Source organism: Anomalospiza imberbis, chromosome 25 (assembly GCF_031753505.1).
Source record: "Anomalospiza imberbis isolate Cuckoo-Finch-1a 21T00152 chromosome 25, ASM3175350v1, whole genome shotgun sequence".
Classification (NCBI taxonomy): Eukaryota; Metazoa; Chordata; class Aves; order Passeriformes; family Viduidae; genus Anomalospiza; species Anomalospiza imberbis.
This window is the reverse complement of record NC_089705.1, coordinates 5691600-5718875: the sequence shown is the minus strand read 5'-3', so window position 1 is coordinate 5718875 and position 27276 is coordinate 5691600. Positions and strand designations below refer to the sequence as shown.

At 56.3% G+C, this 27276-nt stretch overlaps 3 protein-coding genes across 4 annotated transcripts in view; 1 reads left to right on the top strand and 2 right to left on the bottom strand.

The window, feature by feature from the left end:
* Positions 1-455: 455 nt before the first annotated feature.
* Positions 456-3451, bottom strand: RPL11 (ribosomal protein L11). The gene is made up of 6 exons (XM_068172894.1): positions 3353-3451; positions 2816-2966; positions 2391-2497; positions 1916-2047; positions 1437-1547; positions 456-531 (listed from the first exon to the last, which is right to left on the bottom strand). The coding sequence occupies exons 1-6, from the start codon at positions 3356-3358 to the stop codon at positions 502-504; spliced, it is 537 nt and encodes a 178-aa protein (XP_068028995.1). The 5' UTR covers positions 3359-3451; the 3' UTR covers positions 456-501.
* Positions 3452-6285: 2834 nt separating this feature from the next.
* Positions 6286-10306, top strand: PPT1 (palmitoyl-protein thioesterase 1). Its single transcript, XM_068172882.1, has 9 exons — positions 6286-6410; positions 6647-6756; positions 7506-7633; positions 7893-7963; positions 8622-8724; positions 8807-8897; positions 9016-9114; positions 9278-9349; positions 9657-10306. The coding sequence occupies exons 1-9, from the start codon at positions 6311-6313 to the stop codon at positions 9777-9779; spliced, it is 897 nt and encodes a 298-aa protein (XP_068028983.1). The 5' UTR covers positions 6286-6310; the 3' UTR covers positions 9780-10306.
* A 136-nt stretch (positions 10307-10442) lies between these two features.
* CAP1 (cyclase associated actin cytoskeleton regulatory protein 1) overlaps positions 10443-27276 on the bottom strand; it is a 139639-nt gene continuing 122805 nt past the window's right edge. For both annotated transcript variants that reach the window (XM_068172860.1, XM_068172861.1), the window contains 12 exons: positions 17695-17808; positions 17359-17459; positions 16866-16943; positions 14881-15024; positions 14590-14675; positions 14376-14481; positions 14104-14275; positions 13298-13473; positions 12986-13109; positions 12803-12885; positions 12193-12336; positions 10443-11841 (listed from right to left, as the gene is read on the bottom strand). In XM_068172860.1, coding sequence (XP_068028961.1) covers positions 11758-11841; positions 12193-12336; positions 12803-12885; positions 12986-13109; positions 13298-13473; positions 14104-14275; positions 14376-14481; positions 14590-14675; positions 14881-15024; positions 16866-16943; positions 17359-17459; positions 17695-17788 — 1392 coding nt within the window. In that variant the 5' untranslated portion in view covers positions 17789-17808 and the 3' untranslated portion in view covers positions 10443-11757. Of the gene's footprint in view, positions 11842-12192; positions 12337-12802; positions 12886-12985; positions 13110-13297; positions 13474-14103; positions 14276-14375; positions 14482-14589; positions 14676-14880; positions 15025-16865; positions 16944-17358; positions 17460-17694; positions 17809-27276 lie in introns of those variants that run through there.

Below are 27276 nucleotides of genomic sequence, written 5' to 3'. Positions count from 1 at the left end.
CCCAACCTCCACGAGCGTGCTGAGGATGAGGAGCTCGTCGAGGCCATCGTGGGTGTCTCGTGCTGCACCATCTCACTCCCACCATCCCTCCAGCTCCAGCTCTGTGGCCTCGGCAGCAACCAGCACGTAAAGAGCCGAGTTCCACGTGGCTTCTGCCACCAGCAAGGGAAGCACACCGAGCTCCGGGGTGTGGGACAGCTGGATAAGGAGGCACGCTGATGTCTGGGGTCACTGCAAACTTTGGGAGCTAGGAAATTGTCCCCTGAGCTGCCTCCATCTCCATCTCGAAGCTTAAGCAGGGAATGCAGATAGATGCAGGACAGAAGAGCTTTGCAGCACTGGATTGCAGCATGGATTGGAAAATACAAAGGGGGAAAAAAAGAATAAAGCCAAACCATAGTAGTGGAGAAGGACCCTCACTCCCATCAGCTTCCCCACAAAATTCACAACACAAGTTAGGGGTTAGAAAAATTTATTTACTTCTCTGGTAACAGGAACTGCTCATTTACCAGGAAGGATGATGCCATCATACTGTGAGGGGAAAAAAAACCAAAAAAACAAAATAAAACAAAAAAACAAGTGAGAAATCACCATAGGGTAAAAGTGCAGTGCTGCTGTGCAGAAAACTTGAGTCACTATAGCCATTCCAAGCCAACACAGATATGGAAGCTCAGTTTTCCTGCAGCCAACTGCCTTTGTGCTGGGCTGGAATGTCCAAGGGGGCTGTGCTCAGATGAGCAGGAAGATCTGCTCAGCAGCTCCCTGAAACAAGCAGCCACACCCTCCATGGGCTGGTCTGACCAGCCCAAAATCTGAGCCCTGAGGGTAACTGTGCCACACTGAGCACAGGCAGGATGGGAGAAACAGGAATTCAGCAAGATCAGGCAGGAGGCCTCCCTGCACAGGGTGTGACCCGTGTAGGTCCAGGCAGACTCCACACTTTCTATCAAAAAACCCCCCCCAAGAAACTATCAGCAGTCCCCACCTCTGAGATTTCCAACCCAGCTTTCAGCAGTTCCCATTCTTTATCCTATCATTCATTGTATGGACAGATAAGCCCAAGAATTTGTTTTATTTGTGGATCTCTCCATCCTCCAAGTGTGTCAGACCAACAAATCCTAACCCTGCCTCCTCACTCATGATCCACAAACATGCAGCTCCTCCAAAATCTGTGGGAGCCATTTACACCAGAGCTGGTAATTCCTCCCAGCTCTCCTGCCAAGAGCTGCTCTTTCAGTTCAGCACACCCAAAAAAGCAAAACTTGTGCTCAAACATTTCTATTTAGTAGCAGCAGCTTCCACTGCTGTGGGACAGTAAAAATCTACAATTTAAGCACTCAAGATCTGCCCAGTGATTTGCTCCAGCCTTTCCACGAGGCATTCTGCTGCTCCTTGCTGGGAAACTCTTGGGATACAGAACCAAAGATGGGCTGTACCTTTTGCTGGAACCAGCGCATGGCTTCCTCCTTCCCAATCCTGTGCTTGGCCCCGATGTTGCCAGTCCTGCGTTTCTTGTCAGCAATGCTGAAGCCTGGCCTGCCCAGCACCTGCACGACAAAGCCGACAGCACTGCTTCACCCTGGCACTTTCTGTTTTCTTAAACTAAACAGTTTTCCAGGAGGGAAGCCTGGAATTTCCTCATCAGTGATGCCTTGCTGCTCTCTCCTTCCCCAGAGCCAGCCCTGCCGTTTCTGTGTTATCCCAGGAGGTGCTGTCAGAGCAACAGCATTTGTTTCTAAAGAGGCTTTGTGAGATTTGTCATAAATCAGGGATTTTATGGCAGCTCTGGGAATCTCAGATTAGAAAAATATCAACAAAACCCACGTTCATCTTCCAGCAAGTCCATGGGAGCCAGTGCTCATTCTGGGCTCTTTCTGGAGCTTTCCCACAAGCCCAGAAAACAGGGAGTACTCACCACGTAGAAATCCAGGCCGTAGATACCGATACTGGGGTCATATTTAATGCCCAGGTCGATGTGTTCCTGGATTCCAAAGCCAAAGTTCCCCGTGTCTGAGAAGTTGTTTTTTCTCAACTCGTATTCTCGCACCTGAAACGTTGGTTCTTGGTCATTATTTTGCTCCTGACTGGAAGCAGAACTAAAACTCCTGCCCACTGCTACCAGACCCCCAACTCGCTCACAAGCTACTTAGTCTTTATCCCAAAAATTTTATCCCAACAGCAAAGTCAAAACCCCAAAAGAAATCAGCTGCTGCACCAATTGGTTCTTAAAAAAGGCTGAAACAGCACCCAGATAAACAGGGTGAACACTTCATTCCGTGCATCTGACCTGGACCTAGATCTGCTGCAGCATTTCGGGGCACACACCCCTTCAGTCAGAAAGGAAAAGTTCTATTCTTTCACAAACCAAAGATCCAGCCCGAAATCCTCACCTTCAACCCCTTCTCCAGAATCTCCTCTGCTTTGGCCCCGCGAACCGTGCAGTGAACAGCGATTTTCTCGTTTCTCCTGATCCCGAAGGATCTCACCGTGTACCGGGCTGTGGGCAGCAACAGTCACACTTAGGGGACAGCCACAGAATTCCCACCCGGGGGATTCCGAGCTTCCAAACACCCAATAAAAAGGGAATTACAAAGAACCGAGGCAGCCTCACATCCCGGCTTAAGAGATGCTGACAAAGCAGCGGCCCGAGTTTGGAGAGAGAACTAAAACAACACAAACGCGCACGAGTCCCTGAATATTTAAGCCGCCCAGTTCTCCAGCAGCTCTGCCAAGGAGCCCCTTCCCGGGAACCGCGCAGCCACGGGAAAGGGAAAACAGCCGAGCCAACAGCCCGGGCTCCTCCGCAGCCCCTCACCTTTGGAGAACACGGGGGTCTGCCCCGTGAGCTGCTCCAGCACTTTGGCGGCGCGGGTGAGCCGATCCCCGCTCTCCCCGACGCAGATGTTGAGGCAGAGTTTGCGGATCCGCAGCTCCCGCATCGGGTTCTCCTTCTCACCTTGGTCTTGCTGCGGAGAGACCACACCGGGAGTAACCGGGGGTGCACGGGGCACGGCCCGCCGCTCGCCCCGGCAGCCCCACGACGGTTCGCCAGGGGTCTGGAGAAAGGCTTCCGCAGCCGGACACCGCGCCCCGCTCCCCGCCGGACCCGAACCCCGGCGCCGCGGCCCCTTCTGGAGCACCGCCGCCACCGGGCGGGCCGCGGCCTGTCACGGCAGCCGCTCCCCCGCAGCGCCCCACCGACTCCTGCGCGCCCATCCCGCCCCCGCGCCTCCCCCGCCGGCCTTCCCCGCTGCCGTCCGCACGGTCCGCGGCAGGGCGAGCCCCGCCGAGCGCGGATGGCGGCGGATGGAGACGGCGCGGCCCGGGCCCGGCCCGCGGCTGCGGCGCTCACCGCCATGCTGGAGGCGGGGAAGAGGCGGGCCGGGCGCGGCCGCGGGGGATTGTGGGGGCGCGCGGCGCGGCGGCGCCCCCTGGCGGGCGGAGGGCGGCGTTGCCATGGCAACCGCCGCTCATTAGTGCTCCTCATTGAAAACGGAGTCAGACGCGGTAATTAGGGTAAATATTGCCGCTAATTGCAATTACCCGAGAGGGGAGAAAACAACCCAAACACGCGATGCGCAATGCAGCCCTGGTTGATGGCAGAACCCTTCCTGATCCCCAGTTTCTGTGCTGGGAATGACTTTCCCTCTGTGGGGTATCCCTTTGGCCCGCTCGGATCAGCTGTCCCAGCTACACTCCTTCTCGCTTTCTTCTGGGAACCCCCTCACTGGCAGATCATGAGACCAAAAAAATAGGAGAAATGACAGGTCTTGTCTTAGGATAGACGTGACTTAGCGAAAATCCAAAACAAAGTTCATTCTTTCTTGCAGCAAGGATCGGGGGAAGTCAGGCTCAGATCCCCAGAACTCCTTCAGGAAAGTGTTGGTGGGTTTTAAGAGCCCTGTCTGGCATCTGGATCCTCTTTTTGTACCGTGTGGGAGGGTTTGGGCTGGCAGCCCATTCCCTGCTTCACCCAGGGGACAGCAGAACTTCCCAGCTTCTCTGGGAAGGGGGCAGCCCAAACTCACACCCCTTTGGAGTCCAAGCTTCTCCTCAGTGGCCGCATCCTGAGCAGAAAATGCCGCCAATGAAGCTCCCACTCAGTAAGGATGGCACCAGCTCAAGGCTTTCCCTGTTTATCCCCTTTTCCTGCCTCCCAGAGCCGTGTTCAGGGCTGCCAGCCTGAGCTCTGTAATGCCATCAATTATTTTTTGCCCCAGTTGCTTCTAAACGAGGATGAAGGATAAATGAATAATCAGCTTGTCTCATTAAGGAGAGAAAAAAAAAAAGTGTCAGGAGTCTCCGTGCAGAGGGTGTGAAAAGCCTCTGGTTAAAAAGTAACATTGCTGCTTCATTATGGATTTCCTTGATCCAAGAACAGCCGTGCTGGAAATAGCTGCAGGCTGGGCTGGCTTCCAGCAATCCATGGATGCCGTGTGGCATCTGTCCGTGCTGCAGGGCTGCTCCCCACGGGCACAGCACGGGGCCAGGGGAGCCGGCTGGCACCAGGAGCTGGGCAGAGGGGGCTGAGGGTCTCTGCTGTGCCCCCTCCCCTCCGTGGCTCTCTCTCCTCAGCAGGGCCCTCCTGTGCCCAGGCCTGCATGGCCTGGCTGTGGCCAAGATCAGGCAAAGAGGCTGAGGGCTGCAGAGGGGGAGAAGGAATTGTTCCAGCCACGCTGGCGATCCTGGGGGACCAAACAGAGCTCAGGGGTGTCCCCTTCCCTTTGTCTCCGTGTAGAGGCCGCCCCACCGTGCCACGTGAGGGTGTTAACTCGTCCCTTCCTCTGCTCCTGACTCCTGCCAGCAGCAAAGAGCTTTGCTCAGCTCCAGACACGAGAATCATGGAGTGCTTCGGGTTGGAAGGGACCTTAAAGCCCATCCAGTGCCACCCCTGCCATGGCAGGGACACCTCCCACTGTGCCAGGTGCTCCAAGCCCCATCCAGCCTGGCCCTGGGCACTGCCAGGGATCCAGGGGCAGCCACAGCTGCTCTGGGCACCCTGTGCCAGGGCCTCATCACCCTCCCAGGGAAGGTCTTTCCACCCTCCCGTCTTTTTGGAGAGACTTTTCCTACGCTGGCATTTCTCTGCTGAATTCAGGAAGCTTTTCCTGCCTGGCACAGAGCTTCCCACTCACCCACTCCCTCGACCCTCTCCCCATCTCCAGATACATCCAGACGGGGTCCCATGTGGAGCTCTTCCTGCTTTGAGTCATCCCCGTCCCCAGAATAGTCCAGAGCTCTGTTTTGCCAGGTGCTACGACACATTTTCTCAGGGAGAGGGGGTGGGCTCGGTGTCATTCTTGATTCAGTGCAAGGGAAGGAATGCGTTGCTGACAGCAGGTTTGGGTTTCACCCAGGGATGTGCTCTTGGTTTCTGGCCCCAGATTTTCACCCGGCTGATGAGAAGCCCAGCTGCAGTGGGGGCACTGATCCCTGCCACGGCGCCGGAGGTGTTTGTGATTCCCAGCAGGAGCCCTGCGTGGCTGGGGAGAGAGACAGCAAAGATTTCCTGAGCGAGGCAGGGAGGAAGCTGCTGCAAGGAGGGAGAGGAGCGGCTGCTCCCTGTCCTTTCCCCTCACCGCGGGAATGCTGCCTGCGGTGCTGAGCAACGTTAGCATCGTCCCTGCAAGAACGGGGAGGAATTTAAACCTTTATTTCACCCCCTTCCAATGCCAGCAGAAGAAAAGGGGAGAGCAGGAATTGCAGAGGCCTCGAGGGACTGGGAAAGGGAAGGATGCAGAGCCAGGGAGGGCAGCGATGTGCAATATCCGCGTGGCTGGTATTGATGCCTGCCCCTGGCATGCTGATCTCTGCCAAGGCCAGCGTGGGAAGGAGCACAATGACCGCGGGACTGCAGCCCAGCCGCGGCGAGCAGCATCCCCTGGGAGGAATTGGGAAGTGCTTTACAACAGGCCACGCGAGGCTGTTGGGAAGGCTGGGTGGCAGACGAAGGCTTGTCCTTCCTCGGCGCTGAGAAGAACTTCCTGACGGCTGCTGCGCCGAGCGCCCGCCTCTGCCGGAGGAAACCAAGCCAGGATGTGCCCCAGCGCACTGCCAACGCACGGCGGGGCAGAGAGGATGCAGTGCCGCGTGGGCGACACGCAGGCGGCGGCCTCGTGGCTTTCCTGGCTGCGTGTCCCGGGCGGAGCGGGACAGATTCGGGATTTCTGGGCGCGATCGGGATCGGCGGGACTCGAACCCGCGTACCGGCGGAGCGCCACGCCCCCGCCGTCAAACCACGCCCAGTCTGCGACCCCGCCCCTGCTTGGCCACGCCTCCATTGCCGCCGGGGGTCATGTGACGGGCCAAGATGGCGGCGCTCAGGGCGGCGGTGCCGGTGCTGGCGCTGCTGGGGCTGTGCCTGGGCCCCGCGGCCGCCGCCACGCCCCTGGTGATCTGGCACGGCATGGGTGAGCCGGGACCCTCCGCCAGCGGCCGCGGGGGCGGCGGGGCTTGGCTGGGGGCCGGGCAGGACCGAGGGGCGCTCGCTCCGGTGTCCCCCTCCTCCGGACCGCCGGTCTCCGCGGGGGCCGGGAGGTGCTGCCCCTCCCGGTCCCGTGGCAGCGGGGCTCGCGGTGTGTTTGTGGAGGTGAGGTGAGGCCCGCGGCCGTGGCGTGGTGGCGCATCCCGGTGTTCCCTCTCGCAGGAGACAGCTGCTGCAATCCGGTGAGCATGGGCTACATCCAAAAACTGGTGGAGAAAAAAATACCGGGGATTTACGTCCTGTCGCTCAAGATCGGGAGCAACCTGATCCAGGTGAGCCGGGTGTCACCCGCGGGTCTGCGTGCAGGGGTGGGGCTGACGCTGCAGCCCGTGGTTTTAACAGGATTGCACGAGCATTCCTGCTGTGCTTCCCTGCTCATTTTCTCCTCTCAGTGAGCTAAACAGCTTTGACAGGTAGAACCCGATAAAGTCCAGCTAATACCCGCAGAAAAGCACTGGGGGAAAACAAATCCCTGACCTAAATTGGATTAATATGCAAATCCACTGATTAGCACACTCTAAGCACTGCAGGTAGTACGTGGGATGGATGCTGTGCTGAGGCAGAGCTTCATCCCTGGCCGTGCGTCTCGATTTGCAAACATTTATTTACCTCAGTGTGTAATGAATTACACACTTCTGCACCTTCACGGGTTTTGACAGGTTTTTGTAGTCCTGTGGAATTTCTTTCAATAATAATGTGCAGTGCAGGTGGTTTTCTGGGTTCCCGGAGAAGTGTGATTTTTAAGTTTTATATCTATAGGAACAAAATCTGAAGAGATTCAAGTTGTGAAGGAGTTTGGGGAAATGTCAGTGTCCCACATGAGACAGTTTTGCCGAGCAGAGCAGGAAGGGAAAGGGAAGTGAAGGTAAAGGGAGTGCTCAGAACTGGAATTTCACTTCCGTCCCTGTGAAAGCTCAGGTCCTCTTTCTGAACCACAAATGCCAGTGATCTGTTTGCAGAGCTGCAAACAGCACCAGCCACAGCCAAGGTACAAATGATCCATCCTGATCTGCCCCCCCAGGACATGGAGAACAGCTTCTTCATGAACGTCAACGACCAGGTGAGGGAGGTGTGCAGCCAGCTGGCCACGGACCCTCGGCTCCAGGGAGGCTACAACGCCATGGGCTTCTCCCAGGGAGGCCAGTTCCTGTAAGTCTGCACTCCTGCTCCAGCTCCAGGGGCTCTGCTGCCTTCAGCTCCTCCTTGAAGACCCTTCAGAAGTGCTCAGCAGACACAAAGTGCTCAATTCCTGAAGGCAGCAGCGCTCCAGGGGGGCAGGTTGTGTTTTCCTGCTCTTCCAGGCAGGGTTAAATCCCCTGGCAAACGTTGCACAAGTGCCCAAGCCCACACAGAGGCTGCTCCTGTGGCCTGGGCATGCTCTGCTCAGCTCCTTGCTCTTCCCCCACAGGAGGGCTGTGGCCCAGAGGTGCCCTGCTCCTCCCATGCTCAGCCTGATCTCCATCGGGGGACAGCACCAAGGTAGTGTCCCCTGCAGCTGTCACACCTCCTGGGCACCTTCTGGGGCTCTTTCCTAAACTCTGATCACTTTCTTACCAATTAAATCGTCCCTTTGTTAGCTGTCTGGATCTGGTGATGTGTTTGGCCCAATTAGTGTTTGCTGATTTCAATATCTTGATCTTGCTTAATTGGCAGTGGAAAGGGATCTCTGTCAGCAACTGGCTTCACTGCCTGGGTAGGATTCTTACACACCTTGGGAGCTCTTGGGATGAGTTATTTTGTGGGGAATTTCTGAATCTGAACCTTCTGGGACACGAGGGTATTTTACAATCAGCATCTGGAAGGCCAAAGCCCCAAGGAAAGGGGGTTGTGAAGAGGAATTAAGGATTTTGGAGTTAAGAGTGGCTGGCAATGAATTCCAAATACTCTGCCCTGTGAATCCCACAGCTCCTCGAGGTTGTTTGTAGTGGAGAGGGAGGATTTGTAGGGAGGACCCAGCAGTCCCCATCCCGTATCTGTGCCGCAGCTCCCAGGGCAGGAGGGCTGTCTGAGGAGCTTGCAGGGCTAAAAGCTGCCTGATTTCCTGGCTAACTCTTGCTCCTGCTGTGCAAGGGGTGGTTCTTGTGCAGCAGGAGGGATCCAGGCCCCAGTTAGGCTGACTGAGCTGTGTCCTGCCCAGGGGTGTACGGCTTCCCACGCTGTCCCGGGGAGAGCTCCCACCTCTGCGACTGGATCCGGAAAACCCTGGATCTGGGAGCCTACACAAAAGCTGTGCAGGAGCAGTGAGTACATCCCCCGGGCCAGGCCAGGTCACAGGAGCAGCTCTGCCTTTCCAGGCTGAGCCTTGGTTTGTCCCCTCTGCAGCTTGGTCCAAGCAGAGTATTGGCACGACCCGCTGAAGGAGGAGGACTACAGGAAAAACAGCATTTTCCTGGCTGACATCAATCAGGAGAGGGTAAGGACACTGCTGACCTGTGGGCAGGACAGCAGGGGCCTGGGAAGGTTGAAGCTGAAGAGTTTCCCTGTCTCTGGGCTCTCCAGTGGCTTGGATGTGTTCTCCTGCTTCCCTCCAGGGCATCAACGAGACCTACAAGAAAAACCTGATGGCTCTGAAGAAGTTTGTGATGGTGAAATTCCTCAACGATACCATGGTGGACCCTCCAATCTCTGAGGTGAGGAAGGCAGGGCAGCGTTTGGGGCTTCCTTGTCTCTGGTTTGTCCTTTGGTGGCAAAAGTGGAGGTTGCAGAGGGCAGGCTGGGCACAAACACAGGCCTGACACTGCCCTGGAAGCCCTTCAGCAGCTGTTCCTTCATTTTTTACCCATTTTTATGCAGTGGTTTGGGTTTTACAAAAGTGGCCAAGCCAAGGAGACCATCCCACTGCAGGAGACCTCGCTGTACAAAGAGGTGAGTTCTGGGGGCTGGGGGCTTCTGCTGTGTCCCCTCTTGGCTGTCCCTGGGTCCCACAGCTCTGCTCTCGTCACTCCTGGGGCATTGCCTCCCCCTGCCAGGAGCTGTTTGTTTGGGGGGACATTTCCCTCCAGCCATTCCTGGCACTGGTGGGACCGAGGGGATGACACTGGAGGTTCCTGCCTGGCTCAGGGCGCCCCTCAGTGTTTCATGAGCTCTCCTCCTGTTCCAAGAGGCCCCTGGAATCCCTTTTCCCCTCCATGAGGAGAAGAGCAGAGGTGGAATCTCCCCCTTCTCCCCACAGGATCGCCTGGGGCTGCAGGAGATGGACAAAGCAGGGAAGTTGGTGTTCCTGGGGGTGAAGGGGGATCACCTGCACTTCTCAGAAGAGTGGTTTGACAGCAACATCCTCCCCTTCCTCCAGTGAAGCTCCCCGGGAGCCCTGGGCAGGGTTTTTCACCGTAACTAACACCAGCCACTGTGCAACAGCACTCGGTGCATCCGAGCCTGCGGGGATTTGGGGAGGGGGTTGAGCTCAGGGGGGTTCGCCAGGGTGGAATTCCACTCCCAGCTGGGCTGAGCCTTGCCCTGACTCTGACACACTCCAGGGCCTGGTGAATCCACCTCAGTTCTCAGAGCTGTTCTCCACCCCCTGTTCCTGCAGGGCACACTGGCAGTATTAACCCAACTCAGTGCAGGGATCAGCAAGACTCTCAGGGCTGTATGCAGGGGAATCATGTTACAGCCCATGCTTCAGGATGGGGGAAAAGGCCAAAGTTAGGGGTTTCTGGGGAAAAAAAAAAAAAAAAAAAAAAAAAAAAAAGAGGGTTTGGAATTCAGCAGTAGTAACAGCTTGAACAGTTTTCAACTAATGGCTTGGTTTATGTCCTTTTGTACAACTGAAATCAATAAGGAGCTTGCCATCTAACCAACTAAATAAAAGCTTGGACAACTGCTGACTGTGTTTGGAGGGGAGCTGAGGAAATTCTGGGAAAGTATTCCAAGGAATCAAGGCAGGGTCAGAGGCAGAGAGGGGCACCTTGTCCTGCCTGAGCTCCCCTGTGCCCCCAAAAAGAGACAAGAGGCACAGTAATGAGCAAGTTGGCATTAACTTTATTCTATCTTCTGTATAATCTTAAGTACATAAGAAAGGTTTTTTTCACAAGCCTCAGGAGAAGACAAGTACAAGTCACAGGACAGTTTCAAAATAAAAAAAAAAATTGCATAATTTTTTCTTTTTTTTTTTTTTTTGTAAGTTTTGTACTAGAGAAAAAGAACATTGACACTTTACAGAAGAAATGCATTTAAGATATGCTTATGCCACCCGAGGCATTGGAAAAATGAAGGTCAAAGCACGTGCAGCTCCCTTTATGGGTCAGTACAGTACTGTGTGATCCATCACTCTGCTCCAGGGCCCTGGAACAGAGGCTACGAGCTTCCACCAAAATAAAGAGCCAAGCAACAGGGGGAAAAAAGGGGGAGGATTCAGTGGGGGCTGATTGCAGATGAGGAAGAGAGTGATGAACCGACTTGATCCAACTCGGGTATTTACAGCTCTGCACTACTGACCTGGAATGGAGGAGCTCCTGCCTCTGGGGAAGGGCACAGGTTCAGAAAAGCCATCCTGGGAGACTGAACCTGAGTCCAGCTGCTCCAGGAAGGAAGCCCTGGGGCAAAGGTTCCCTTGTGAAGGTGGAGGGCTCATGGAATGAGAGGTGCTCAGCTCCAAGCTACCAGCCAGGCTGCTGGGTGGCCCTGGTGACACCGCTGCAGCCTTCCTGTGGCACTGGGGAATGAAAGCCTCCTGTCATGGCACAGTCAGGAATGCACTGAGCTAGTGGGAATGATGGAAGAGAAATCAGGGTGGAATTGGCCCAGGTCCTCAGCCTTTGGTCCGACAAAACCGTTCCCATGTCCTGTGATGGCACCAGCTGCTCCAGAGAGCTGGAATGAGCAGCTTAGCAGCTTGCAGGAGCTTCCCAGGACAGCTGCTCTAGGGCTGGGTACTGTGGACTCCGACAGACACCGTTACTCCTTAAAAAGGGGACAACACTCCTCTCACATGAACAGTTTTGCTTAAAGGCAATAAGAAAACAACACTCTGAAAGCCAACTGCCAGGACTGGCTGTGAAGTTCACCGAGACTCTGATCGATTGGTGCAGTTAGATGGGACAAGGGGAGAGAAAAATACACCTTCCTGCTGAGAGAGGTGGACAACCACTGACCCGCCACCTACCCCAAGCCCCAGGCAGAGGAATCTCAGTGATGGCAGGCAGCTGTGTCTCTCGGGTAGAAGAGAAGCAGTTTGAGAGCAGAAAGGTACAAGAAATCTAAGAGAATCATCTGAAAGCAGATTTGTCCCACAGCAGGGCCAGGGGAGGGCGTGAGCCTTGGAGCTTTTCGGCTTAGCCAGCAATTTCTGTCACAGTGGTAACCAACTTCTGACCGTTCCACACTGTCTTGAACTGTTCTGGGACAGGGAATTCAGTCTGGAGGGTAAAAACAGAAAGCTGTTGTCAAAAATCAGTTTATGGCTGACGTTAGTAACCATTCCCACTGCCTCAGGCATTTCCTTTCTCAGCTTTGTGCTGTTACCTCCTGTGCTATCACTGGTGCCTGTTCTGCTCCCAAGAGATGCTGAGGAAGAAGCAGCTCTTACAAACCAGCAATAATCTTATTTACAGCTGTTTTTTTTTTAATCAGACCATCATTCACAACCTCCAAACTCTACAAACTTTGCCCCACTGTAACCAACACTCCCTGCAGGGCTTTATCAAGACACAGCTCCAATACCCCCCAGCCCCACCAGGGCTGCAGGGGCATTCCTAAGCAGCACTTACAAAGTCTCCTCCCTCGGTGGGGATGAGCACGTTCATCTCCGAGGACTTGGCACTGACGATCTCGCAGTCGAGGGAGCTCTTGCTCAGGTACACGTGGCACCCATCTGTCTTGTTGATGGAAATCGTTGGCACTTTACCCATGACCTGGCAGGGCCAGAGCAGAATTAGGTTAAACTGGACAGCCACAGCATTTTTTGGTGTGTTTTCTTTCAAGGCAAGAGGTTTGACTCCAAGCCCTCCCCGTGACGATCGCACAGGATTCAAATATTCCCACCTTTAGCAAAAATCCAAAGGTTTTGTTTGAAATTTTCCCCAATTTCATGTTCTGACCTCTTTAGAGCAAAACTTGAGCCAGCATTGGGCAAAATGACCATCCCAGATCAGATGCCCAAACTGAACTGGAATAAATCCTACTGCTGGCCTCCTGCTTTGGCAGCCAAATGTGCTTTCTACCCCTCAGAGCCTCAGCTCTTACCAAAACCCTGAAACAGCTCAAAGACACGAATTTCAGCCCTTTCTAAAGGGTGTTTCATGGATATTCTCTACAGCTGCACACTCCTGGTCTGGAATACAACTGCTCCAGAGCCAGGAGGGAGAACAGGTCACTCACCTGAACTTTAACATCCCTGCTGTTGATGATCTCTACAATGCCCACCACGTCATCAAACACCAGACCCAGCTTCTTGCAGTTATCTGCAAAGAAAAGCAGATCAGGGCACAGAGATTTTGGAGGCTCCAGCTCCTGCACACACACCAACAGGCAGGAGCAGCCTTCAGGGCTCTCCCCACTCACCAAGGGTGATGGAGTTGATCTTGCCTTTGATTTGGAGTGTACTGTTTGTGCACTTGAAAACATATGCTACCTGCTTCAACTCTGTGTCACTGATGACCAGGTTAGTGGCATTCTCCTGGTTTTCCTGAAAAGGCAGGGGAAACACACTTCATTTTCTGAATGCAGAGCAATTAATCCATTAAAATCCCTTTAAAAACAAACAGGTGCCTTCAGGCTGGTGCCTCTTAGGACAAAGTTCTCCAGAAGAGCCCCTTTTGGTTCTCCAAAGCTCCCATCCCTCCAAACCCACTCCTGCCAGCACCAGGCACTCACCACTCTCCACTTTTTGCCTTCTAATTCTAGCAATGGAGGTGCCTTCGGGGAGGGATTAGCATTACAGGCTGGTTTGGGAGCAGTGAAAGGTTTGGGGCCGCTTCTCACGGGGCCCCCTTGGTTCTTCAGGGCTGGATTCTTGTGGGTTTTCATGTCATCTGAGACGTGCCTTAAGCCTGCAAGAGAAGGCAAACCTGAGAGCCAGCTCCCCTCCAGGAATGCAGCTCCACAAACACCAGACATCAGTGGTTACACCAGTCAAGATAACACTTGTGAAAACACAAAAAAACTCCTGAGGCTGGGGCTAAGTTGAGCCCAAGCGCGAGTGACAGGAAGAGAAGGAGGAAGCAGGAAATGCTGGTGCAATATTGACAAGAACACAACGTGAACCACAGAACCAGAGTGTGCCAGCTCTTCCACTCTGCAGCTGGAAAAAGCCCCAAGCCCAGCACCTCGTGAACTGACGTACTCACCAGGCAACACAAAAAAGGGAAAAATTTGTGCAAACAACACCTGCCAAACTGCACTTTTTGTACCAGGAAGATGCAGGCAACCAAAGGGCTCAGCCTCAGGTATTTACAGCTGGAAGTTCATGCTTTGCCCCGCCTGCCAGATGAGGGTGACAGTTCTTCCCCAGGAGCGCTCCCTTTGTCCCTGGGAAAGCGCTGCCCCTGGCTGCCAGCCCCAGACTGGCACCAGGTGGGTTTTTATGTACTTTCTAAGCAGGTGCATTGAGGGGCAGCAGGAAAACAAGGAGCAGCAGCAGCACAGCAGTCCCTCCCTCCCTCCCTGTGCCCCTGACGTACCCGAGGTGATCCCTTCTCCCCGGTTGATCTGGGCGAAGAGCGCCGAGCGCGAGGCCGAGTCGTCTGTGCTGCAGCTCACGGGGGCAGGAGGAGGGGGAGGTCCTGGAGGTGGGGGTGCAAGCCCAGCCGGGGGGGCAGGTGGTGCTTTAGCCCCTGCTGTGGCTACAGGACCCTGGAAGAGCAGGGAAGAGGAAAGGCGCTCGCACCGGCCCCGTTCCTGCCGCGGGGAGCCCAGGCTCGCCCCGGGGCTCCCTGCTGGAGCCAGCACTCACTGTTTTGCTCCAGGTCAGCCCTGTGGTGTGGTACTCTTTGATGTAGGCCTGCAGCTCTGTCCAGATGCTCAGGTAAGCTTTGACCCAGTCCACTTGTTTTTTATCTCTGAGAACACAAAGAGGAGGAATTAAAGGCCGAGGAAGGCGGCTGTGGTTGGATGCTGGAGCAGCCCCAGCAGTTCAACACCATCCCTGAGAGAAAAGGTGAACTTACACATCCTTGTACTCCTTGAGGATCCGGTTGGTGTAAAACATGGCAGCATCAGTCATTTCCTTCACGTAAGGACCAGGCTTTGGAGCCTAGAGCAGAAAGAACACGTTGGCACTGAGCAGTCCACCAGACCCCCCAGCAGCCCAAGGAAAACCCCTTCCCACTGGAACCAAACCCCTTACCATGGCCACCCAGCAGCCCAAGGAAAACCCCTTCCCACTGGAACCAAACCCCTTACCATGGCCACCCAGCAGCCCAAGGAAAACCCCTTCCCACTGGAACCAAACCCCTTACCATGGCCACCCAGCCCAGGGCTGGGATGCTCTCGCTGACTGCTGATAAGTGGTTGAACAGTTTGCTGCCACGGTTCTTCTCCCTGAAATTCTGCACGGCCTGGATCTGCTCCGAGATGGGCTTGAGAAGCTCTGAGAACGCGTTCTGCACAACGACACACGGGGACAGCAACAATTAAGGAGATTAATCAGCACGGCTCTGGAATGGCTGCACAGCTGAGGTGATGCTGGCTCGGAACAAGATTCCAACTGGCACCAGTGGCTGCTACAGCTCCTGTCCAGGCCTGGCCCTCTCCGAGCCAGGCTGGGTCCCACAGCCCAGCTCCTCCAGGGCTGAAGTCATTGCTCCCATCGGATCGGCGCCGTGGGAGAACGCCAAGAACCGTGACTCATGTTCAATCCAGGAGACACTGACAAAGCTTGTTAGTAACGAGGACAGAAATAGCATTTGCCTTTCCTGGGTTCTTTTGTTCCAACAGAGTTTGTTAAATTTTTCCTCTCCTCCACGAACCCTAGGAGAAAGGGGTGCTGGGCAGGTTTGGTACCTACAGCCTGCCCCACAGCCAGAGTCCCAGCAAGCTCAAAGGTCACTCCCATCAAGCCAAATTTGAGGATTCCAGTTACTTCTCAAGTCAATCCTTAAGTATTTGGATGGTAAAATTTTACTTCTGTGTGCTGTTCCCTTGGAATGCTGACTGGAAGTGCCAGAAGTGCTCTGGGGTCAGAGCACAGCAAAGAGCCAATTCCATGTTTCCAGAGATGCCTCTGAGGCAACTTTTCCATCCTTTAGCATCGGAGAGTCTCCTGCTGGTGGCAGCAGAGAGGGACAAATTTGGGCAAAACTTGCTTTCCAAAGCCTCAGCTTTTGCTTTTGCTGCTTTTTCATCTCTGTTTAGATGAAAACTGAGAGGTCCCAAGCACCGCTGGCCAGGCCACACTTTCAGAAGCTCCAGCCCAGCAGCACATTCCAGTCACAGGATGGGGAAATTCTTCAGCACAAGCACTGAGAGTTCACACATTTTGCATTTTAAACTGGCTGCTCCAGAATTAGACTCCTGCTAGACAACCTGCACAAAGAGCTACCCTAGATTAGGGCTGTTCTTTGTTCATAATCCTTTATTTAAATAACGTGTCCGTGGGATTTGTACGCAGAGTCTCAGGCTAGAGGCTGCACAGAGCTGCACCCCAGCAAGCCTGGTGGAACGTAACAACCCTGCAACCCTGCTGATTTTGGGAAAAGAGATGCAGATCTGTTTTGCAGTGAATAGGAAAGGAGCACAGAAATCCAGCTCCCACAATGTAACAGTAGAAGCCACGACTGAGCGAGATAATAACTGCAAAGAAAAGCAAGGTGGGATCCTGTTGCTCGGGAAAAACAGTTCTCAGCAGGGAAAAGCCAATGCATTCAGGATCAGATTCTCAGCCACACATCCTGCTGAGAAGCAGCAGCCCAGGGTGAAGTGTTAAATTACCTGCTAAGGACAAATCAATCCTAAAAGCCCAGCCATTATTCAGAGGCCATTCAGTAGATTCAAGTGTCTGCTCTGCTCCTGGAGGAGTTGGATGCCTGAAAGTGTCTGAGCATCACGTAATGAAAAGCAGGAGCTACACAAATCCCAGGGTGGCTCCTGGCTCAGACAAGATCCTGTCTGCAGGTTCTCAGGGAGCACTGATTGAGCAGAGCTGGTGCCAGGTGAAACTGGAGACAGAGGCTGCCAGCCGACAGCCCCGGGCTGCTCTGACAGCTCCACAACACGCTGCTCTAACAACTGGGAAACGCCAGTTCTGCAGCTCCCACAACCACCATCCAAGGTTCTGCCCAATGTTGGGCAGCACCCAGAGCAGTTCATGCCTTCAGCAAGTGTCCCCAGTCCTCCTCCAGTTCCTCTTTTGGCCCAGCTGTGACAGCCCAGCTTCCCCCAACACTTGCAGCCACCCCTGACCCCGAGGGCAGAGGTTTCTGATCAGGGATTTCCCCACACTCACCTCTGCTGGCTGCTGATGCTGAGATGCCACCACCAGAAGAGCCCTCTCGCTCATCAAGCCTGCATGGACCATCTCAGCCTAAGGACAGACACAAACGTGAGGGAGATTCCCTTGTGCCACATGAACAAATCATCCCACCAGTGAGGAACCAGCCACAGCGACCCCAAAGCACATTCCTAGAGAAAGCCATCCCCAGAGGAACCTCACCAGAGTGTCACAGCTCAGGGCTGGGGAGTTTCCAGGCCTCCTAAAGGCCTGCCCCAAGGTCTGTACACAGCCAAGCACTTAAGGATTTCCAGGAGAAAGTTTGATTCATCCTGAGTGTGTAGGTGGCAACCTGGAGGTTATCTGGGCATCTGCTTTGAATCCTCAGGGATTATAAAGATCCTGGGGTACAGTGCTAGAGGAATGCAGACTCTGACAGCAAATTTGGCCCTTCCAGCCCTAAGGACAGGCAGCACCTCCAGAGCAGAGGGGGAACAGGAATCCTTACGTGCTTCTGCACGTCCCCACCAACTTCTCTGCTGATCTTGGTGTACTCGGCCACTGGCCCGGCCAGAAGGGCATCGAAAGCCTGCACGTACTGAGCCACTCCTGTGGAAAAAACCAGAGCACAGGAATCACCAGGAGCACCCCACAGGCTGCCACAGCCCTGGGCTGCACCTCCCACCTGCAGGAGGCTGAGCCTGGAGCTGAGGAAGTGCTGCAGCCACAGAGTTTTCATCTCCAAAGGGCAGCCCCCTCCAGCCTGGCTCCCCTGCCCTCCCCAGCTCCCCCAGTGTGCCCTGAGCCAGCTCTGCACGGCTGCTGGCACTGCCCTGGGCCTCACCTTTGGCAGGGGCATCTCCACACATGCCAGAGCCTTGGCACACGGTCTCCAGGCGCTCCACAGCCTTCTCCAACCGCTCCACCAGCCTCTCCATGTCTGCTGCTGTCCACAACCTGCACAGAGAGGAGACAATTACCGCCATCCCCAGGTGCCACAGAGGGTTTATGGCTGTCTGGTACAAGCTCTACCAGTTCCAGGAGAATCGTTCCTGGCCAGCTCTGCACCCTGAGGATGGCCAGCAGTGCACCCTCACATTAGCAAAGACAGCTGGGTTACACAACAGCCTCTTGCTGTTGCCCCACTCGCTCCTTAATAGCTTCTATTCCATTTTAAGGACTCCTTACATGTGTAAGGACATAAAACTTCCACCTTCTAACCTCGCAGTGACACCAGGTTCTCACTGCAGTCAGCTCCTGGCCAAAGTCCCAGCTGTGACCACACAGCTCAACTGCTTTGCTTGGAGCTCACACAGTCCTGGTGAAAACAACCAGGTTTGAATCTCCAAATGCATCTGGAAGGACCTCCTGGAGTCCTGAACTGCTCCCAGGAGCATCTGTAAGCCCAGCACCACTCCAGGACAGAGCCTGAGCCACCCTGGCACACGCCAAGGGGAGCAGCTGCACGAGCTGAGGCGGCAGAGCTGCCTCTGCAACAACAGCCCCTGTTCTTCCTCTGCAGCTCTGGTGTCTGCAGAACCTCCTCTGCAGCCACCGCACAGGAAAGAGACTCAGGCACACAAGCCATTTGCTGCATGTCATCTGGAAAAAGTCTTAAAAGTCACATAAACTTTCCATTAATTACTGCTTTGCACCAAGCAACAAGACAGGTCATGCTCCTGTCGTGCTCCAGCAGAGTAACGCCCAGGGAATGCAGGGAGGGAGCAGCAAAGTCACCAAGGGCATTTTTATCTTATCACCACTCATCAAAAGATTTTACAGCATGAATCACGATGGTGGCCTGGACACAGCCTCCTTCTGAAGGGGTTGCTGCAGCCTGCAGAAGCTCAAACCCCTGCCTGGAGGAGGGGGTCCTTCCCAAAACATCCCCTAGAATGCTCCAGGAGGAAGGCAGGGTTTACTCAGCTGAACTGACACTGGATCCCCTCTGAGAGGAAACCTCAAGTTCTCACTCGAGTTTTGCTTTTGTTCACCAGCCCTCTCAGCCCTGCTGCTTCAAAGTGCACGTTTTCACCTCATTTCCAGAGGATGTGGGGCAGGTCCAGCATTAGTCACGAGCCCAGCACTGATGTCACAGGACAAACAAGGCCTTTTTTCACCCCTTTTCTGCCTGCTTGCAGCAGGAGAGGCAGCTCTGCTGCGGGGGGCAGGGGAGAGGCCACCCCCCTTCCAGGAGGAAGAGAAGCGGTTTCCTCCTGTCCGCGCTGAGCCAGGGACAGACTGTGCACAAAACGCGACAGAGCGGCTGGATGGCTTCCAGATACCCGCACAAAACAAGAGTCCGGAGAAGCTGAGACTCCGCGGCAGTCCCCCCCTGTCATCAGAGTAACGATCAGCTCTGCTTCTTTAATTCTGAGCCATGCAGAAAGCCCGACCGCAGCTCCTCCGTCCGCGGCTTCCCGTGGGAGCGCAGCCAGGAGCGAGCCGCGCTGGCTCTGCCGCCCCCGCTGCCAGCACGCTCGCACAGGGTGGGCTCTGCCCCCAAAGGAGCCACCTGTTAGGGTGGCTGTGCCATGCTCGGAGAGGGATGTGGGTGGCTGTGCCATGCTCGGAGAGGGATGTGGCACAGGGAGAGGACAGCGGGCGCACGGAGCCGCCCGTTCCGCAGCGCTGATCCCCGGCGCATTCCAGGCGAGGCTCTAATCTGATCAGCCCCGTTACCCGGTGGCAAACTGCAGCTCGGGTCGGGATTACCGAGCAGAAAGCCCAGATGGAAAGCTGCTTCCGACCCCCAGCAGCAAAGGAAGCTGCTGCGGGGAGCACATCCCCTGAGCTCTGGGTGGGATCAACGTCCCCAAACCACCGGGCACCGACCTTGGGACTCGCATTCCTCCCTCTCGCTGCCATTTGACAAGTCCTGCCTTGTTTTCCCTGAGCCCTCAACTCCCAGTGCTCCACAGCAGCTCTGCAAACCTGCTGCTGTCAGGCAGATGGTGAACTCATTTTAATTTCCTTTTAATGGGTGGCATTAGGGCAACTTAAAAGATAAGTCAGTTGGCAAATTGGCAGCAAAATGAGAGCTAAGTGCAGGCAAACCAAAGTCCTGGATCTCAGGGCCCTCCTCTTGACTCACCCTCCCTGTGCTCTTTGCCCTGTGGATGCAGCTATTTCTGCTGCCTGGATACCCTTAGGGTGTGAAATAAAAAGATTGAGCTGTAAGTAAATCAGAGATTGCAACGCAGAGATTAACATTCAGCAAGGAAAATATAAACAACCTGCCCGGACTGCACCTAGACACTGTTTTGTCTTCTGGCCTGTTAGAATGTAAAATAATTCGACAGAAAGTGACAAATCGACTTCACAGGTCTCGGTGCAAACAATCAGATGTCATTTCCCTTCTCTGAAGAGGAAGATGAGACAAACAGACCATCCAGGAGGCTTTTTTTTTTTTGTTCTACAGATCATCCTGGAGTAATTTTTGCTCTGCACATCACCCCGTGCTCCAGAGGGATGAGGGAGACTTTTCCAGCTCCCTGCGCAGGGTTGGAGATGCAGCTCTCCCTTCCAGGACCACAACACAGGATTTAATTCTTGTTCAAATTCAATTGAACTTTGATTAGCAGTGGAGCGGAAGCCGCAAACACAGCTTCACCCAGGGCCAGAGGGGCCATTCCTTTTTTCACAGCACATTTGTTCATCTATCAACTGCCCTTTATTCCCATCACAGCCTGGGAACGCGGCTCTGGACACGCTGTGCCACGAACAGGCTGAGCAGAGCAACAAAAGGAAGGGATTTTATTGGTGAAAACATCAGTTTACCCCAAACCCTGCACATCACAGCAAGAGCAGCTTCCTGTTTGGGGAACATCAAGGAGCTGGCCTGTCCCAGCCTCAGAGTGAGCAAATTCTCAGAAAACACACCAAAAATGAAATCATTTGCTTGCCTGAGACAGCGCGTTAACCTGAGCCCTTCCTTAGACATTCTGGAAGACACAAATGCTGGTTTTATAGCCAAAGCAAGTCAAACCTACGCTTCTGCTCACACCGAGCCCGACACACTGCTGTCAGCACCACGGAATTTGCATCAGCTACTTCCTGTTTCTACAGGCAAAAGAAATAAAGATGGGACAACTAAATTAGGAACATACCACAGTTTATTTCTGAGCTGACACTGGAATATCTCAGGGGATCAGCTACCAGATGATTTCCAACATTTATGTCTGCCAAAAGCCCAAAGAAATTTATTTTTTTCCTTTTTAAACAGTTCAGCTCCTCAAGGCAGGAATGATTTGAAGGAAGGTAGGAGTCAAATGCTTGAATTTAGCCAGTGGTCAGGAGCAGCCATGAACACAAGACAGCTATTGCTGGTCCCAGCAGCTGCCAGGACAGAGATCTCAGCTGTTTACAGTCCAACAATACTTGCTGACATTGCGCCAGAACCCGTGCTGGCTGCTCCTGCTATTTCAGATCCACTTTATTTAGAAAGCCAAGAGTGTTTAAAAAAAAAAATAAAAAATCCATCTGGCCCCTGTTCCAGCTTTCCCATACAACAGATCCTCCTGAAGCCATTAAAAATGTTATTTGGTGCTTTAGTCACAGGTTAAGAGGGGGTTAAAGCTTGGCACTGGAGCAAAGGCTCCTTTCTCAGCACAGTTATGTGAATTAGGAGGTTTGTGCCTGCCAGCCTCAGCTGCCACACTCCTCTCACTTCCCTTCCCTGTCAGGGAGATGGATCCAGCAGGGAGGTAACCAAGGATCTGAGCTAGGCTGGATGCAGCAGCGAGCTCCAGATCAGCAATTCCGAGCATGGAAGCTGCTCAGCACCCCTCCTGTGCCTGCTCCAGCACGGGCCGCTTGGCTGAACTTTCTGCATGAATAATTGGGGGTATTTTTGGCTTTCAGAGAGATCAGCAATATTCCAGGGACACAAGGCTGGCCTCTGGAAGAGAACGGGCACACACAGCAGCGTCCTGACGCCACGGATTCCCGGTTTTTCAGGGCATCCGGGGGGATTCCAGGACCCGAGGTGCACAACAACGCCTGAAATTAATATTTTCCCACTTGGCTATCACGAAATCCGATGGAACCACACGCTTATCCCATCCCAAGCACCCGCAGAACGCCGAGGAGGAGCCAGCAACAGGCCGAGGACGGGAACCACCCCGGGGACATGGAGACGGTGCCCGGGGTGTGGAGCACAAAAATCCTCGCGGGGAACAGCAGGATCAGCCAGCTGGCAACCCCTGCCTGTCCCGGTGAGTCGGTGCAGCCCCGGTAACCGAGCCCCCCGCTCCGGTGAGAGCCCCGCGGGGGCGTTCGCACCGTTCTGTCCGAATTAGCCCCAAACCGCCGCCTTTAGGGGATCTACCTCCTCAACCGGGCCGGGGCTTCTCCCGCCTCCCGGCCCGGGATCCCGCCGCTCTGCGGCACCCACCGGCCCGGGGGTCCTTCGGTGCCCGGTCCCTGCTCACGGCTCGCCGGTACTGCCCCCGGGGCTGGGCCGTGCCCCCCGCCCGGTGCCCAGTCCTGATCCCGGTGCCCGCTCTCTCTCGCCGGTACTGCCCCCAAATCTGGCCGTATCCCGGTGCCGATCCGCGCTCAGCCCCGGCCGTGCCCGGTGCCGGTGCCGCTCCCTCCCACGCTCGGATCCCCGTGCCCGGTGCCGGTGCCGCTCCCTCCCACGCTCGAATCCCCGTGCCCGGTGCCGGTGCCGCTCCCTCCCACGCTCGGATCCCCGTGCCCGGTGCCGGTGCCGCTCCTTCCCACGCTCGGATCCCCGTGCCCGGTGCCGGTGCCGCTCCCTCGCACGCTCGGATCCCCGTGCCCGGCCGTGCCCGGTGCCGCTCCCTCCCACGCTCGGATCCCCGTGCCCGGCCGTGCCCGGTGCCGCTCACCCCGCGCCGCTCCCGCTCCGCCGCTCCCGGCGCCGCCCAGCCCCGCCGCGCCCGCCGCTTCCGGCCCCCGCCCCGCGCGCCGGATGTGCGCACGGCGCGCGCGGCGCGGCGCGGCGGGGGGCGGGGCTTCGGGACAGCCGCGCGCGATTGGCGGACGGCGACGGAGGCGTGGTCAGAGCGGTTGAGGGCGTGGTTGGGGCGGAGCTTCGGGTCGAATGCCGCTCTACGATTGGCCGATGGAATGGAAGGCGTCTGCGATGGGCGGGGTCATGGGCGGGGGTCTAATCCATGGGCGGGGCCAAGGGGCCGGATGGGGCCGGGGACCCCCGGGGGGATTTGGGACCCCCGGGGGGATTTGGGGACCCCCGGGGGGATTTGGGGACCCCCGGAGGGGCTGGGGGGGCTCCGGGACCCGCGCGGGGTCACACACAGCGGCTGGTGGGGGGTTCGCGAGCCCCAGCAGGGCCAGCTAGGACCCCCCCGGGGTGCGCTGTCGGGGTAGGGGTGTCCTCAGGAGGTTTGGGACCCCCCGAAAGGGGTTAGGGGTGCTTTGGGATGAAGCGGGAGCCTCTGGGGAGGGGCAAGGCTGAAGGTTGGGGTCTTGAGATGCCGCCAGGGTGGGATTAGGTGGGAGGAGACCCCCTTGGGGAGGGGTCCGTCCCCCTCCTGCAGCGACAGGGTTTGTTTGGGGGGGTGGCCTCTGTTGGGGCTGGGAGGAGGCCGAAGGGGTCACTGGGTCCCCCAAAACCTGGCTGCAACCGCGGGGGCTGAGGTCAAGGCCCCTCTGAGCCTGGTGAGTGCAGGGTGGGAGAAAGGTCCTGTGGGACCTGTCCGGCAGAGGAACGGGACACTGTCCCGGGAGGGCTGGGACACTGCCCCGGTAATGGCTGGGACACTGTCCCGGTGAAGAACGGGACACTGTCCCGGTAATGGCTGGGACACGGCCCCGGTGAGGACTGGGACACTGCCCCGGTAATGGCTGGGACACGGCCCCGGTGAGGACTGGGACACTGCCCCGGTGAAGAACGGGACACTGCCCCGGTGAGGACTGGGACACTGTCCCGGTGAAGAACAGGACACTGCCCCGGTAATGGCTGGGACACGGTCCCGGTGAGGACTGGGACGCTGCCCCGGTAATGGCTGGGACACGGTCCCGGTGAGGACTGGGACGCTGCCCCGGTAATGGCTGGGACACGGCCCCGGTGAGGACTGGGACACTGTCCCGGTGAAGAACGGGACCCTGTCCGGTGAGGACTGGGACACTGTCCCGGCGAGGAACGGGACACTAATGGCTGGGACACGTTGTCAGCCTGGGGAGGAGGAGGAGGAGAAGCCCCGGCCGCCGCTTCCTGCCCGGCTGCGCTACCAAAGATGGGCACGGCTCGCCCCGAGCCGGCGGCGGGGCTCTGCTGACACCTAGCGCGGCTCCGAGCTCCCGGCTCCCGCTGCGGGACATCCAAACCCTCCGCGGCTCCGAGCTCCCGGCTCCCGCTGCGGGACATCCAAACCCTCCGCGGCTCCGAGCTCCCGGCTCCCGCTGCGGGACATCCAAACCCTCCGCGGCTCCGAGCTCCCGGCTCCCGCTGCGGGACATCCAAACCCTCCGCGGCTCCCAGCTCCCGGCTCCCGCTGCGGGACATCCAAACCCTCCGCGGCTCCGAGCTCCCGGCTCCCGCTGCGGGACATCCAAACCCTCCGCGGCTCCCGGCTCCCGCTGCGGGACATCCAAACCCTCCGCGGCTCCCAGCTCCCGGCTCCCGCTGCGGGACATCCAAACCCTCCGCGGCTCCGAGCTCCCTGCCAGCAGCGGGTGCGGCATGGGGGAGCACGCAGCTCGGTTATCCCCTTCCCGCTCCCCTCGGAGCATCCCCGCAGCTCCCCGCACGGAGCCCGGCAGAGCCGCACCGCCCTCGGCCCGTCCTTCCACAGAATCACAGAATGATGGGGTTGGAAGAGACATCTAAGATCATCGAGTCCAATGCCCTGACACCTCAACTAGACTATAGCACCAAGTGCCATGTCCAGTCTTTTTTAAACACATCCAGAGATGGGGATTCCACCACCTCCCTGGGAAGACAATTCCAGTGCTTTATTATTCTTTTGGTGAAGAATTTTTTTCCTAATATCCAACCTGTACCTTCCCTGATGTAGCTGGAGGCTGTGTCCTCTTGTTCTGTCAGTGCTGCCCGGTGGAAGAGACCGACCCCAGCTGTCTGCATCCTCCCTTCAGGGAGCTGTGGAGAGCAATGAGGTCCCAGCCGGGCTGCGGCTCCCGCACTCACCCAGGCTGCTCGCTGGTTTGCTCGGCCCGCTCTCCACCTTGCCCACACCCGCTGTGCCCCCTGCCCTGTCTCCGTCACCATCAGACGTGATGCAAGAGAGAAAAATCAGACACCACCGCTGCCTCGTGTTTTACAGCGTCTAAAAGGCGCTGTAGGGAAGAACCAGCCAGGTCCTGCCTCAGCAGGGCAGGGCAGGGGGAATGCAGGTGGGCAGCATCCATGGGGAGAGGAAGGAGAAATCCCAGAGAACGCGGAGAGGAACAAAAAGTAACTTGAGAATGGGGAAGAGGAGAGCAGGGCTGCCTGGGGATGGCCCAGCCCAGCCCCAGCGCTGTGTTTGCTCCTGGGGTGGGTCTGCTCGGCTGAACGCAGGTCCTGGAGGAAAAAAAAATCGAATTCCTGGTAGGGCTGGGTGTGTTTACAGTCTGGAGAGTCAGCGACCTGACCTGCTCCATCCCTGCCCCGTGTCTGCTGCCTCATACCCCTTTTCTGCAAGCACCATGGGAATATTTGCTTCATGTTTCAGCCATGTTTTGTCTAAAATGTCTCTGCGTCCCTCAGACAGCAGCCTTTGGCTTTTTGCAGCCACAGGAGAGCACTTGTCCCTTGTTGCAGGGTGAGGAGGGCACTGCAGCCCAGCTTCATTCCTGGGAAAATGGATTTATGGGTTTGTTTTGGTGGTTTTTTTTTCAGCAGTAAACCACGCTGCCCCAGCATTTGTGTCCATGTGCAGTAGCCCTGGGGCTGCTAACAAACTTGGCAACAGTGGCTTCTGCAAAATATTAACCAAAGCCCACCAAAAACCCTCCGCCTGTGTTTGCAGGTGACAAGAGCGATGTCAGCCTGGTGGCACAGACAGGGTGACCCCTGGGGACAGCTGTGACACCCATCCTGCACAGCTGGCCTGGGTTAACACTGCTGTCCCCAGGTGGTGACAGAGCCCAGCCCTTGTCCTGAGCACAGCCCTGCTCCAGCATTCCTGCTGCTCCTTCCCAGGCTGAGCTAACTTCCAGCTGGATGTGCCCCCTGATCCAGCCTCCCTGGGGACTCTGGGGTGACACCCCTTCCTGTGGGAACCTGGGCTTGGTTCAGCCTGAGGTGTTTGAAGCCAGCCCTGGGCGATTCCTGCTGCTCCTGGCTCCTTCCAGCCCAGGGAAATCCATCCTCTCCACTGGAATGTTTCACAAACCCTGCTGCCAGATAAACCCGAGGCTTTTTGCCCTTTCCCTGCTGATAAGGATGGGGTTTATTCCTCACCCTCTGCGAGGAGAGACTCTTCACACTTCCACTTTTTCCCTGCAGGATAAATAGACTCAGCGTGGCCGCTGTCACCTCTGGAATTGTCCCTGCAGTTGCTTCTCCTGCCTGAGCCACTGAGGTCCTGCCCCTTGGTGCCAGAGGATGGAGTCCTGAGGCTCATGTGCTGCCTTTTGTTTGTTTGGTTTCGTCCCCGTTGCAGTCATCTGCTCCCCAGAGCAGACCAGAAGCCCTCTGCTCCCCTCCTGCACAGGCCCCCCAAGGTCAGGGCTGGCCCAGGAGCCTGTGGGACCCCTCAGCTGGGATCCAGGGCTGATCCTGAGCCCTGGCAGCTGCTGGTTCCTGGCAGGCACAGCCCAGCCCATCTGCCCTGAGAGGCAGCAGCCCTGCAGGTGTGAGCACACAGCTGAAAATGCACCCTGCCTTTTCCACCTCCTGCCTCTGATTCCCTGCCCCTCACCTGGAGGACACAGCATCCCTGCCAGCCCAGCTCTGCAGGGAGGTGCTTCCCAGCACTTGGATGCATTTTCTCCACATCCAAGGCGTGTGTGGATTAAGCCAGAGCACAGCTGTAGGTACAGGCAACACCTCCCTGTGCGTTTTTTGGCACCCCTTTCTTCTCCATGCTTGGAGTGAAACCCTCTCTAACCAAACTGGAGCACAATCCCTGCTCCCAGGCCGGAGCTCTGCCCAGGGCTCGAGTGTTATCAGCTCTCATGGTCACTTTCCCCCCACACATCTCATTTTCTTTAAAGCCTCAAACACGGGAGGCATGCTTAGTGAGGAATATCCAGCCCCTAGTTCAAGCTCCTCTGGATGGTTTTAGTCTCTTGGGCTGGCTGCAAAAAAGCCCAGAGACTCCTCCTTGTGAACTCCACAGAGCCAAAAAAACAAGGAGGCAAAGAATAAAATGTCCCTGATTCCTGTTGAAACTCTCTGAGAAAAAAACAAAGGCTCACAGCAATCTTTCAAAGCCTTGGAGGCAGCAGCACTGCCCACACTGCTCAGAGACAGCCAGGTCGTGGCCATGGC

Bases quoted from the DNA above. Each gene is read 5' to 3' on its own strand.
- RPL11 (XM_068172894.1), bottom strand. The intron at 2,498-2,815 runs GTGAGGGGCTGC...TGCTGCCCACAG, and splicing joins GACCCCCGTGTTCTCCAAAG to CCCGGTACACGGTGAGATCC. The intron at 1,548-1,915 runs GTGAGTACTCCC...TTTGTCGTGCAG, and splicing joins ACGGCCTGGATTTCTACGTG to GTGCTGGGCAGGCCAGGCTT.
- PPT1 (XM_068172882.1), top strand. From the start codon at position 6,311: ATGGCGGCGCTCAGGGCGGCGGTGCCGGTGCTGGCGCTGCTGGGGCTG. The intron at 6,757-7,505 runs GTGAGCCGGGTG...CTGCCCCCCCAG, and splicing joins TCGGGAGCAACCTGATCCAG to GACATGGAGAACAGCTTCTT. The intron at 8,898-9,015 runs GTAAGGACACTG...GCTTCCCTCCAG, and splicing joins CTGACATCAATCAGGAGAGG to GGCATCAACGAGACCTACAA.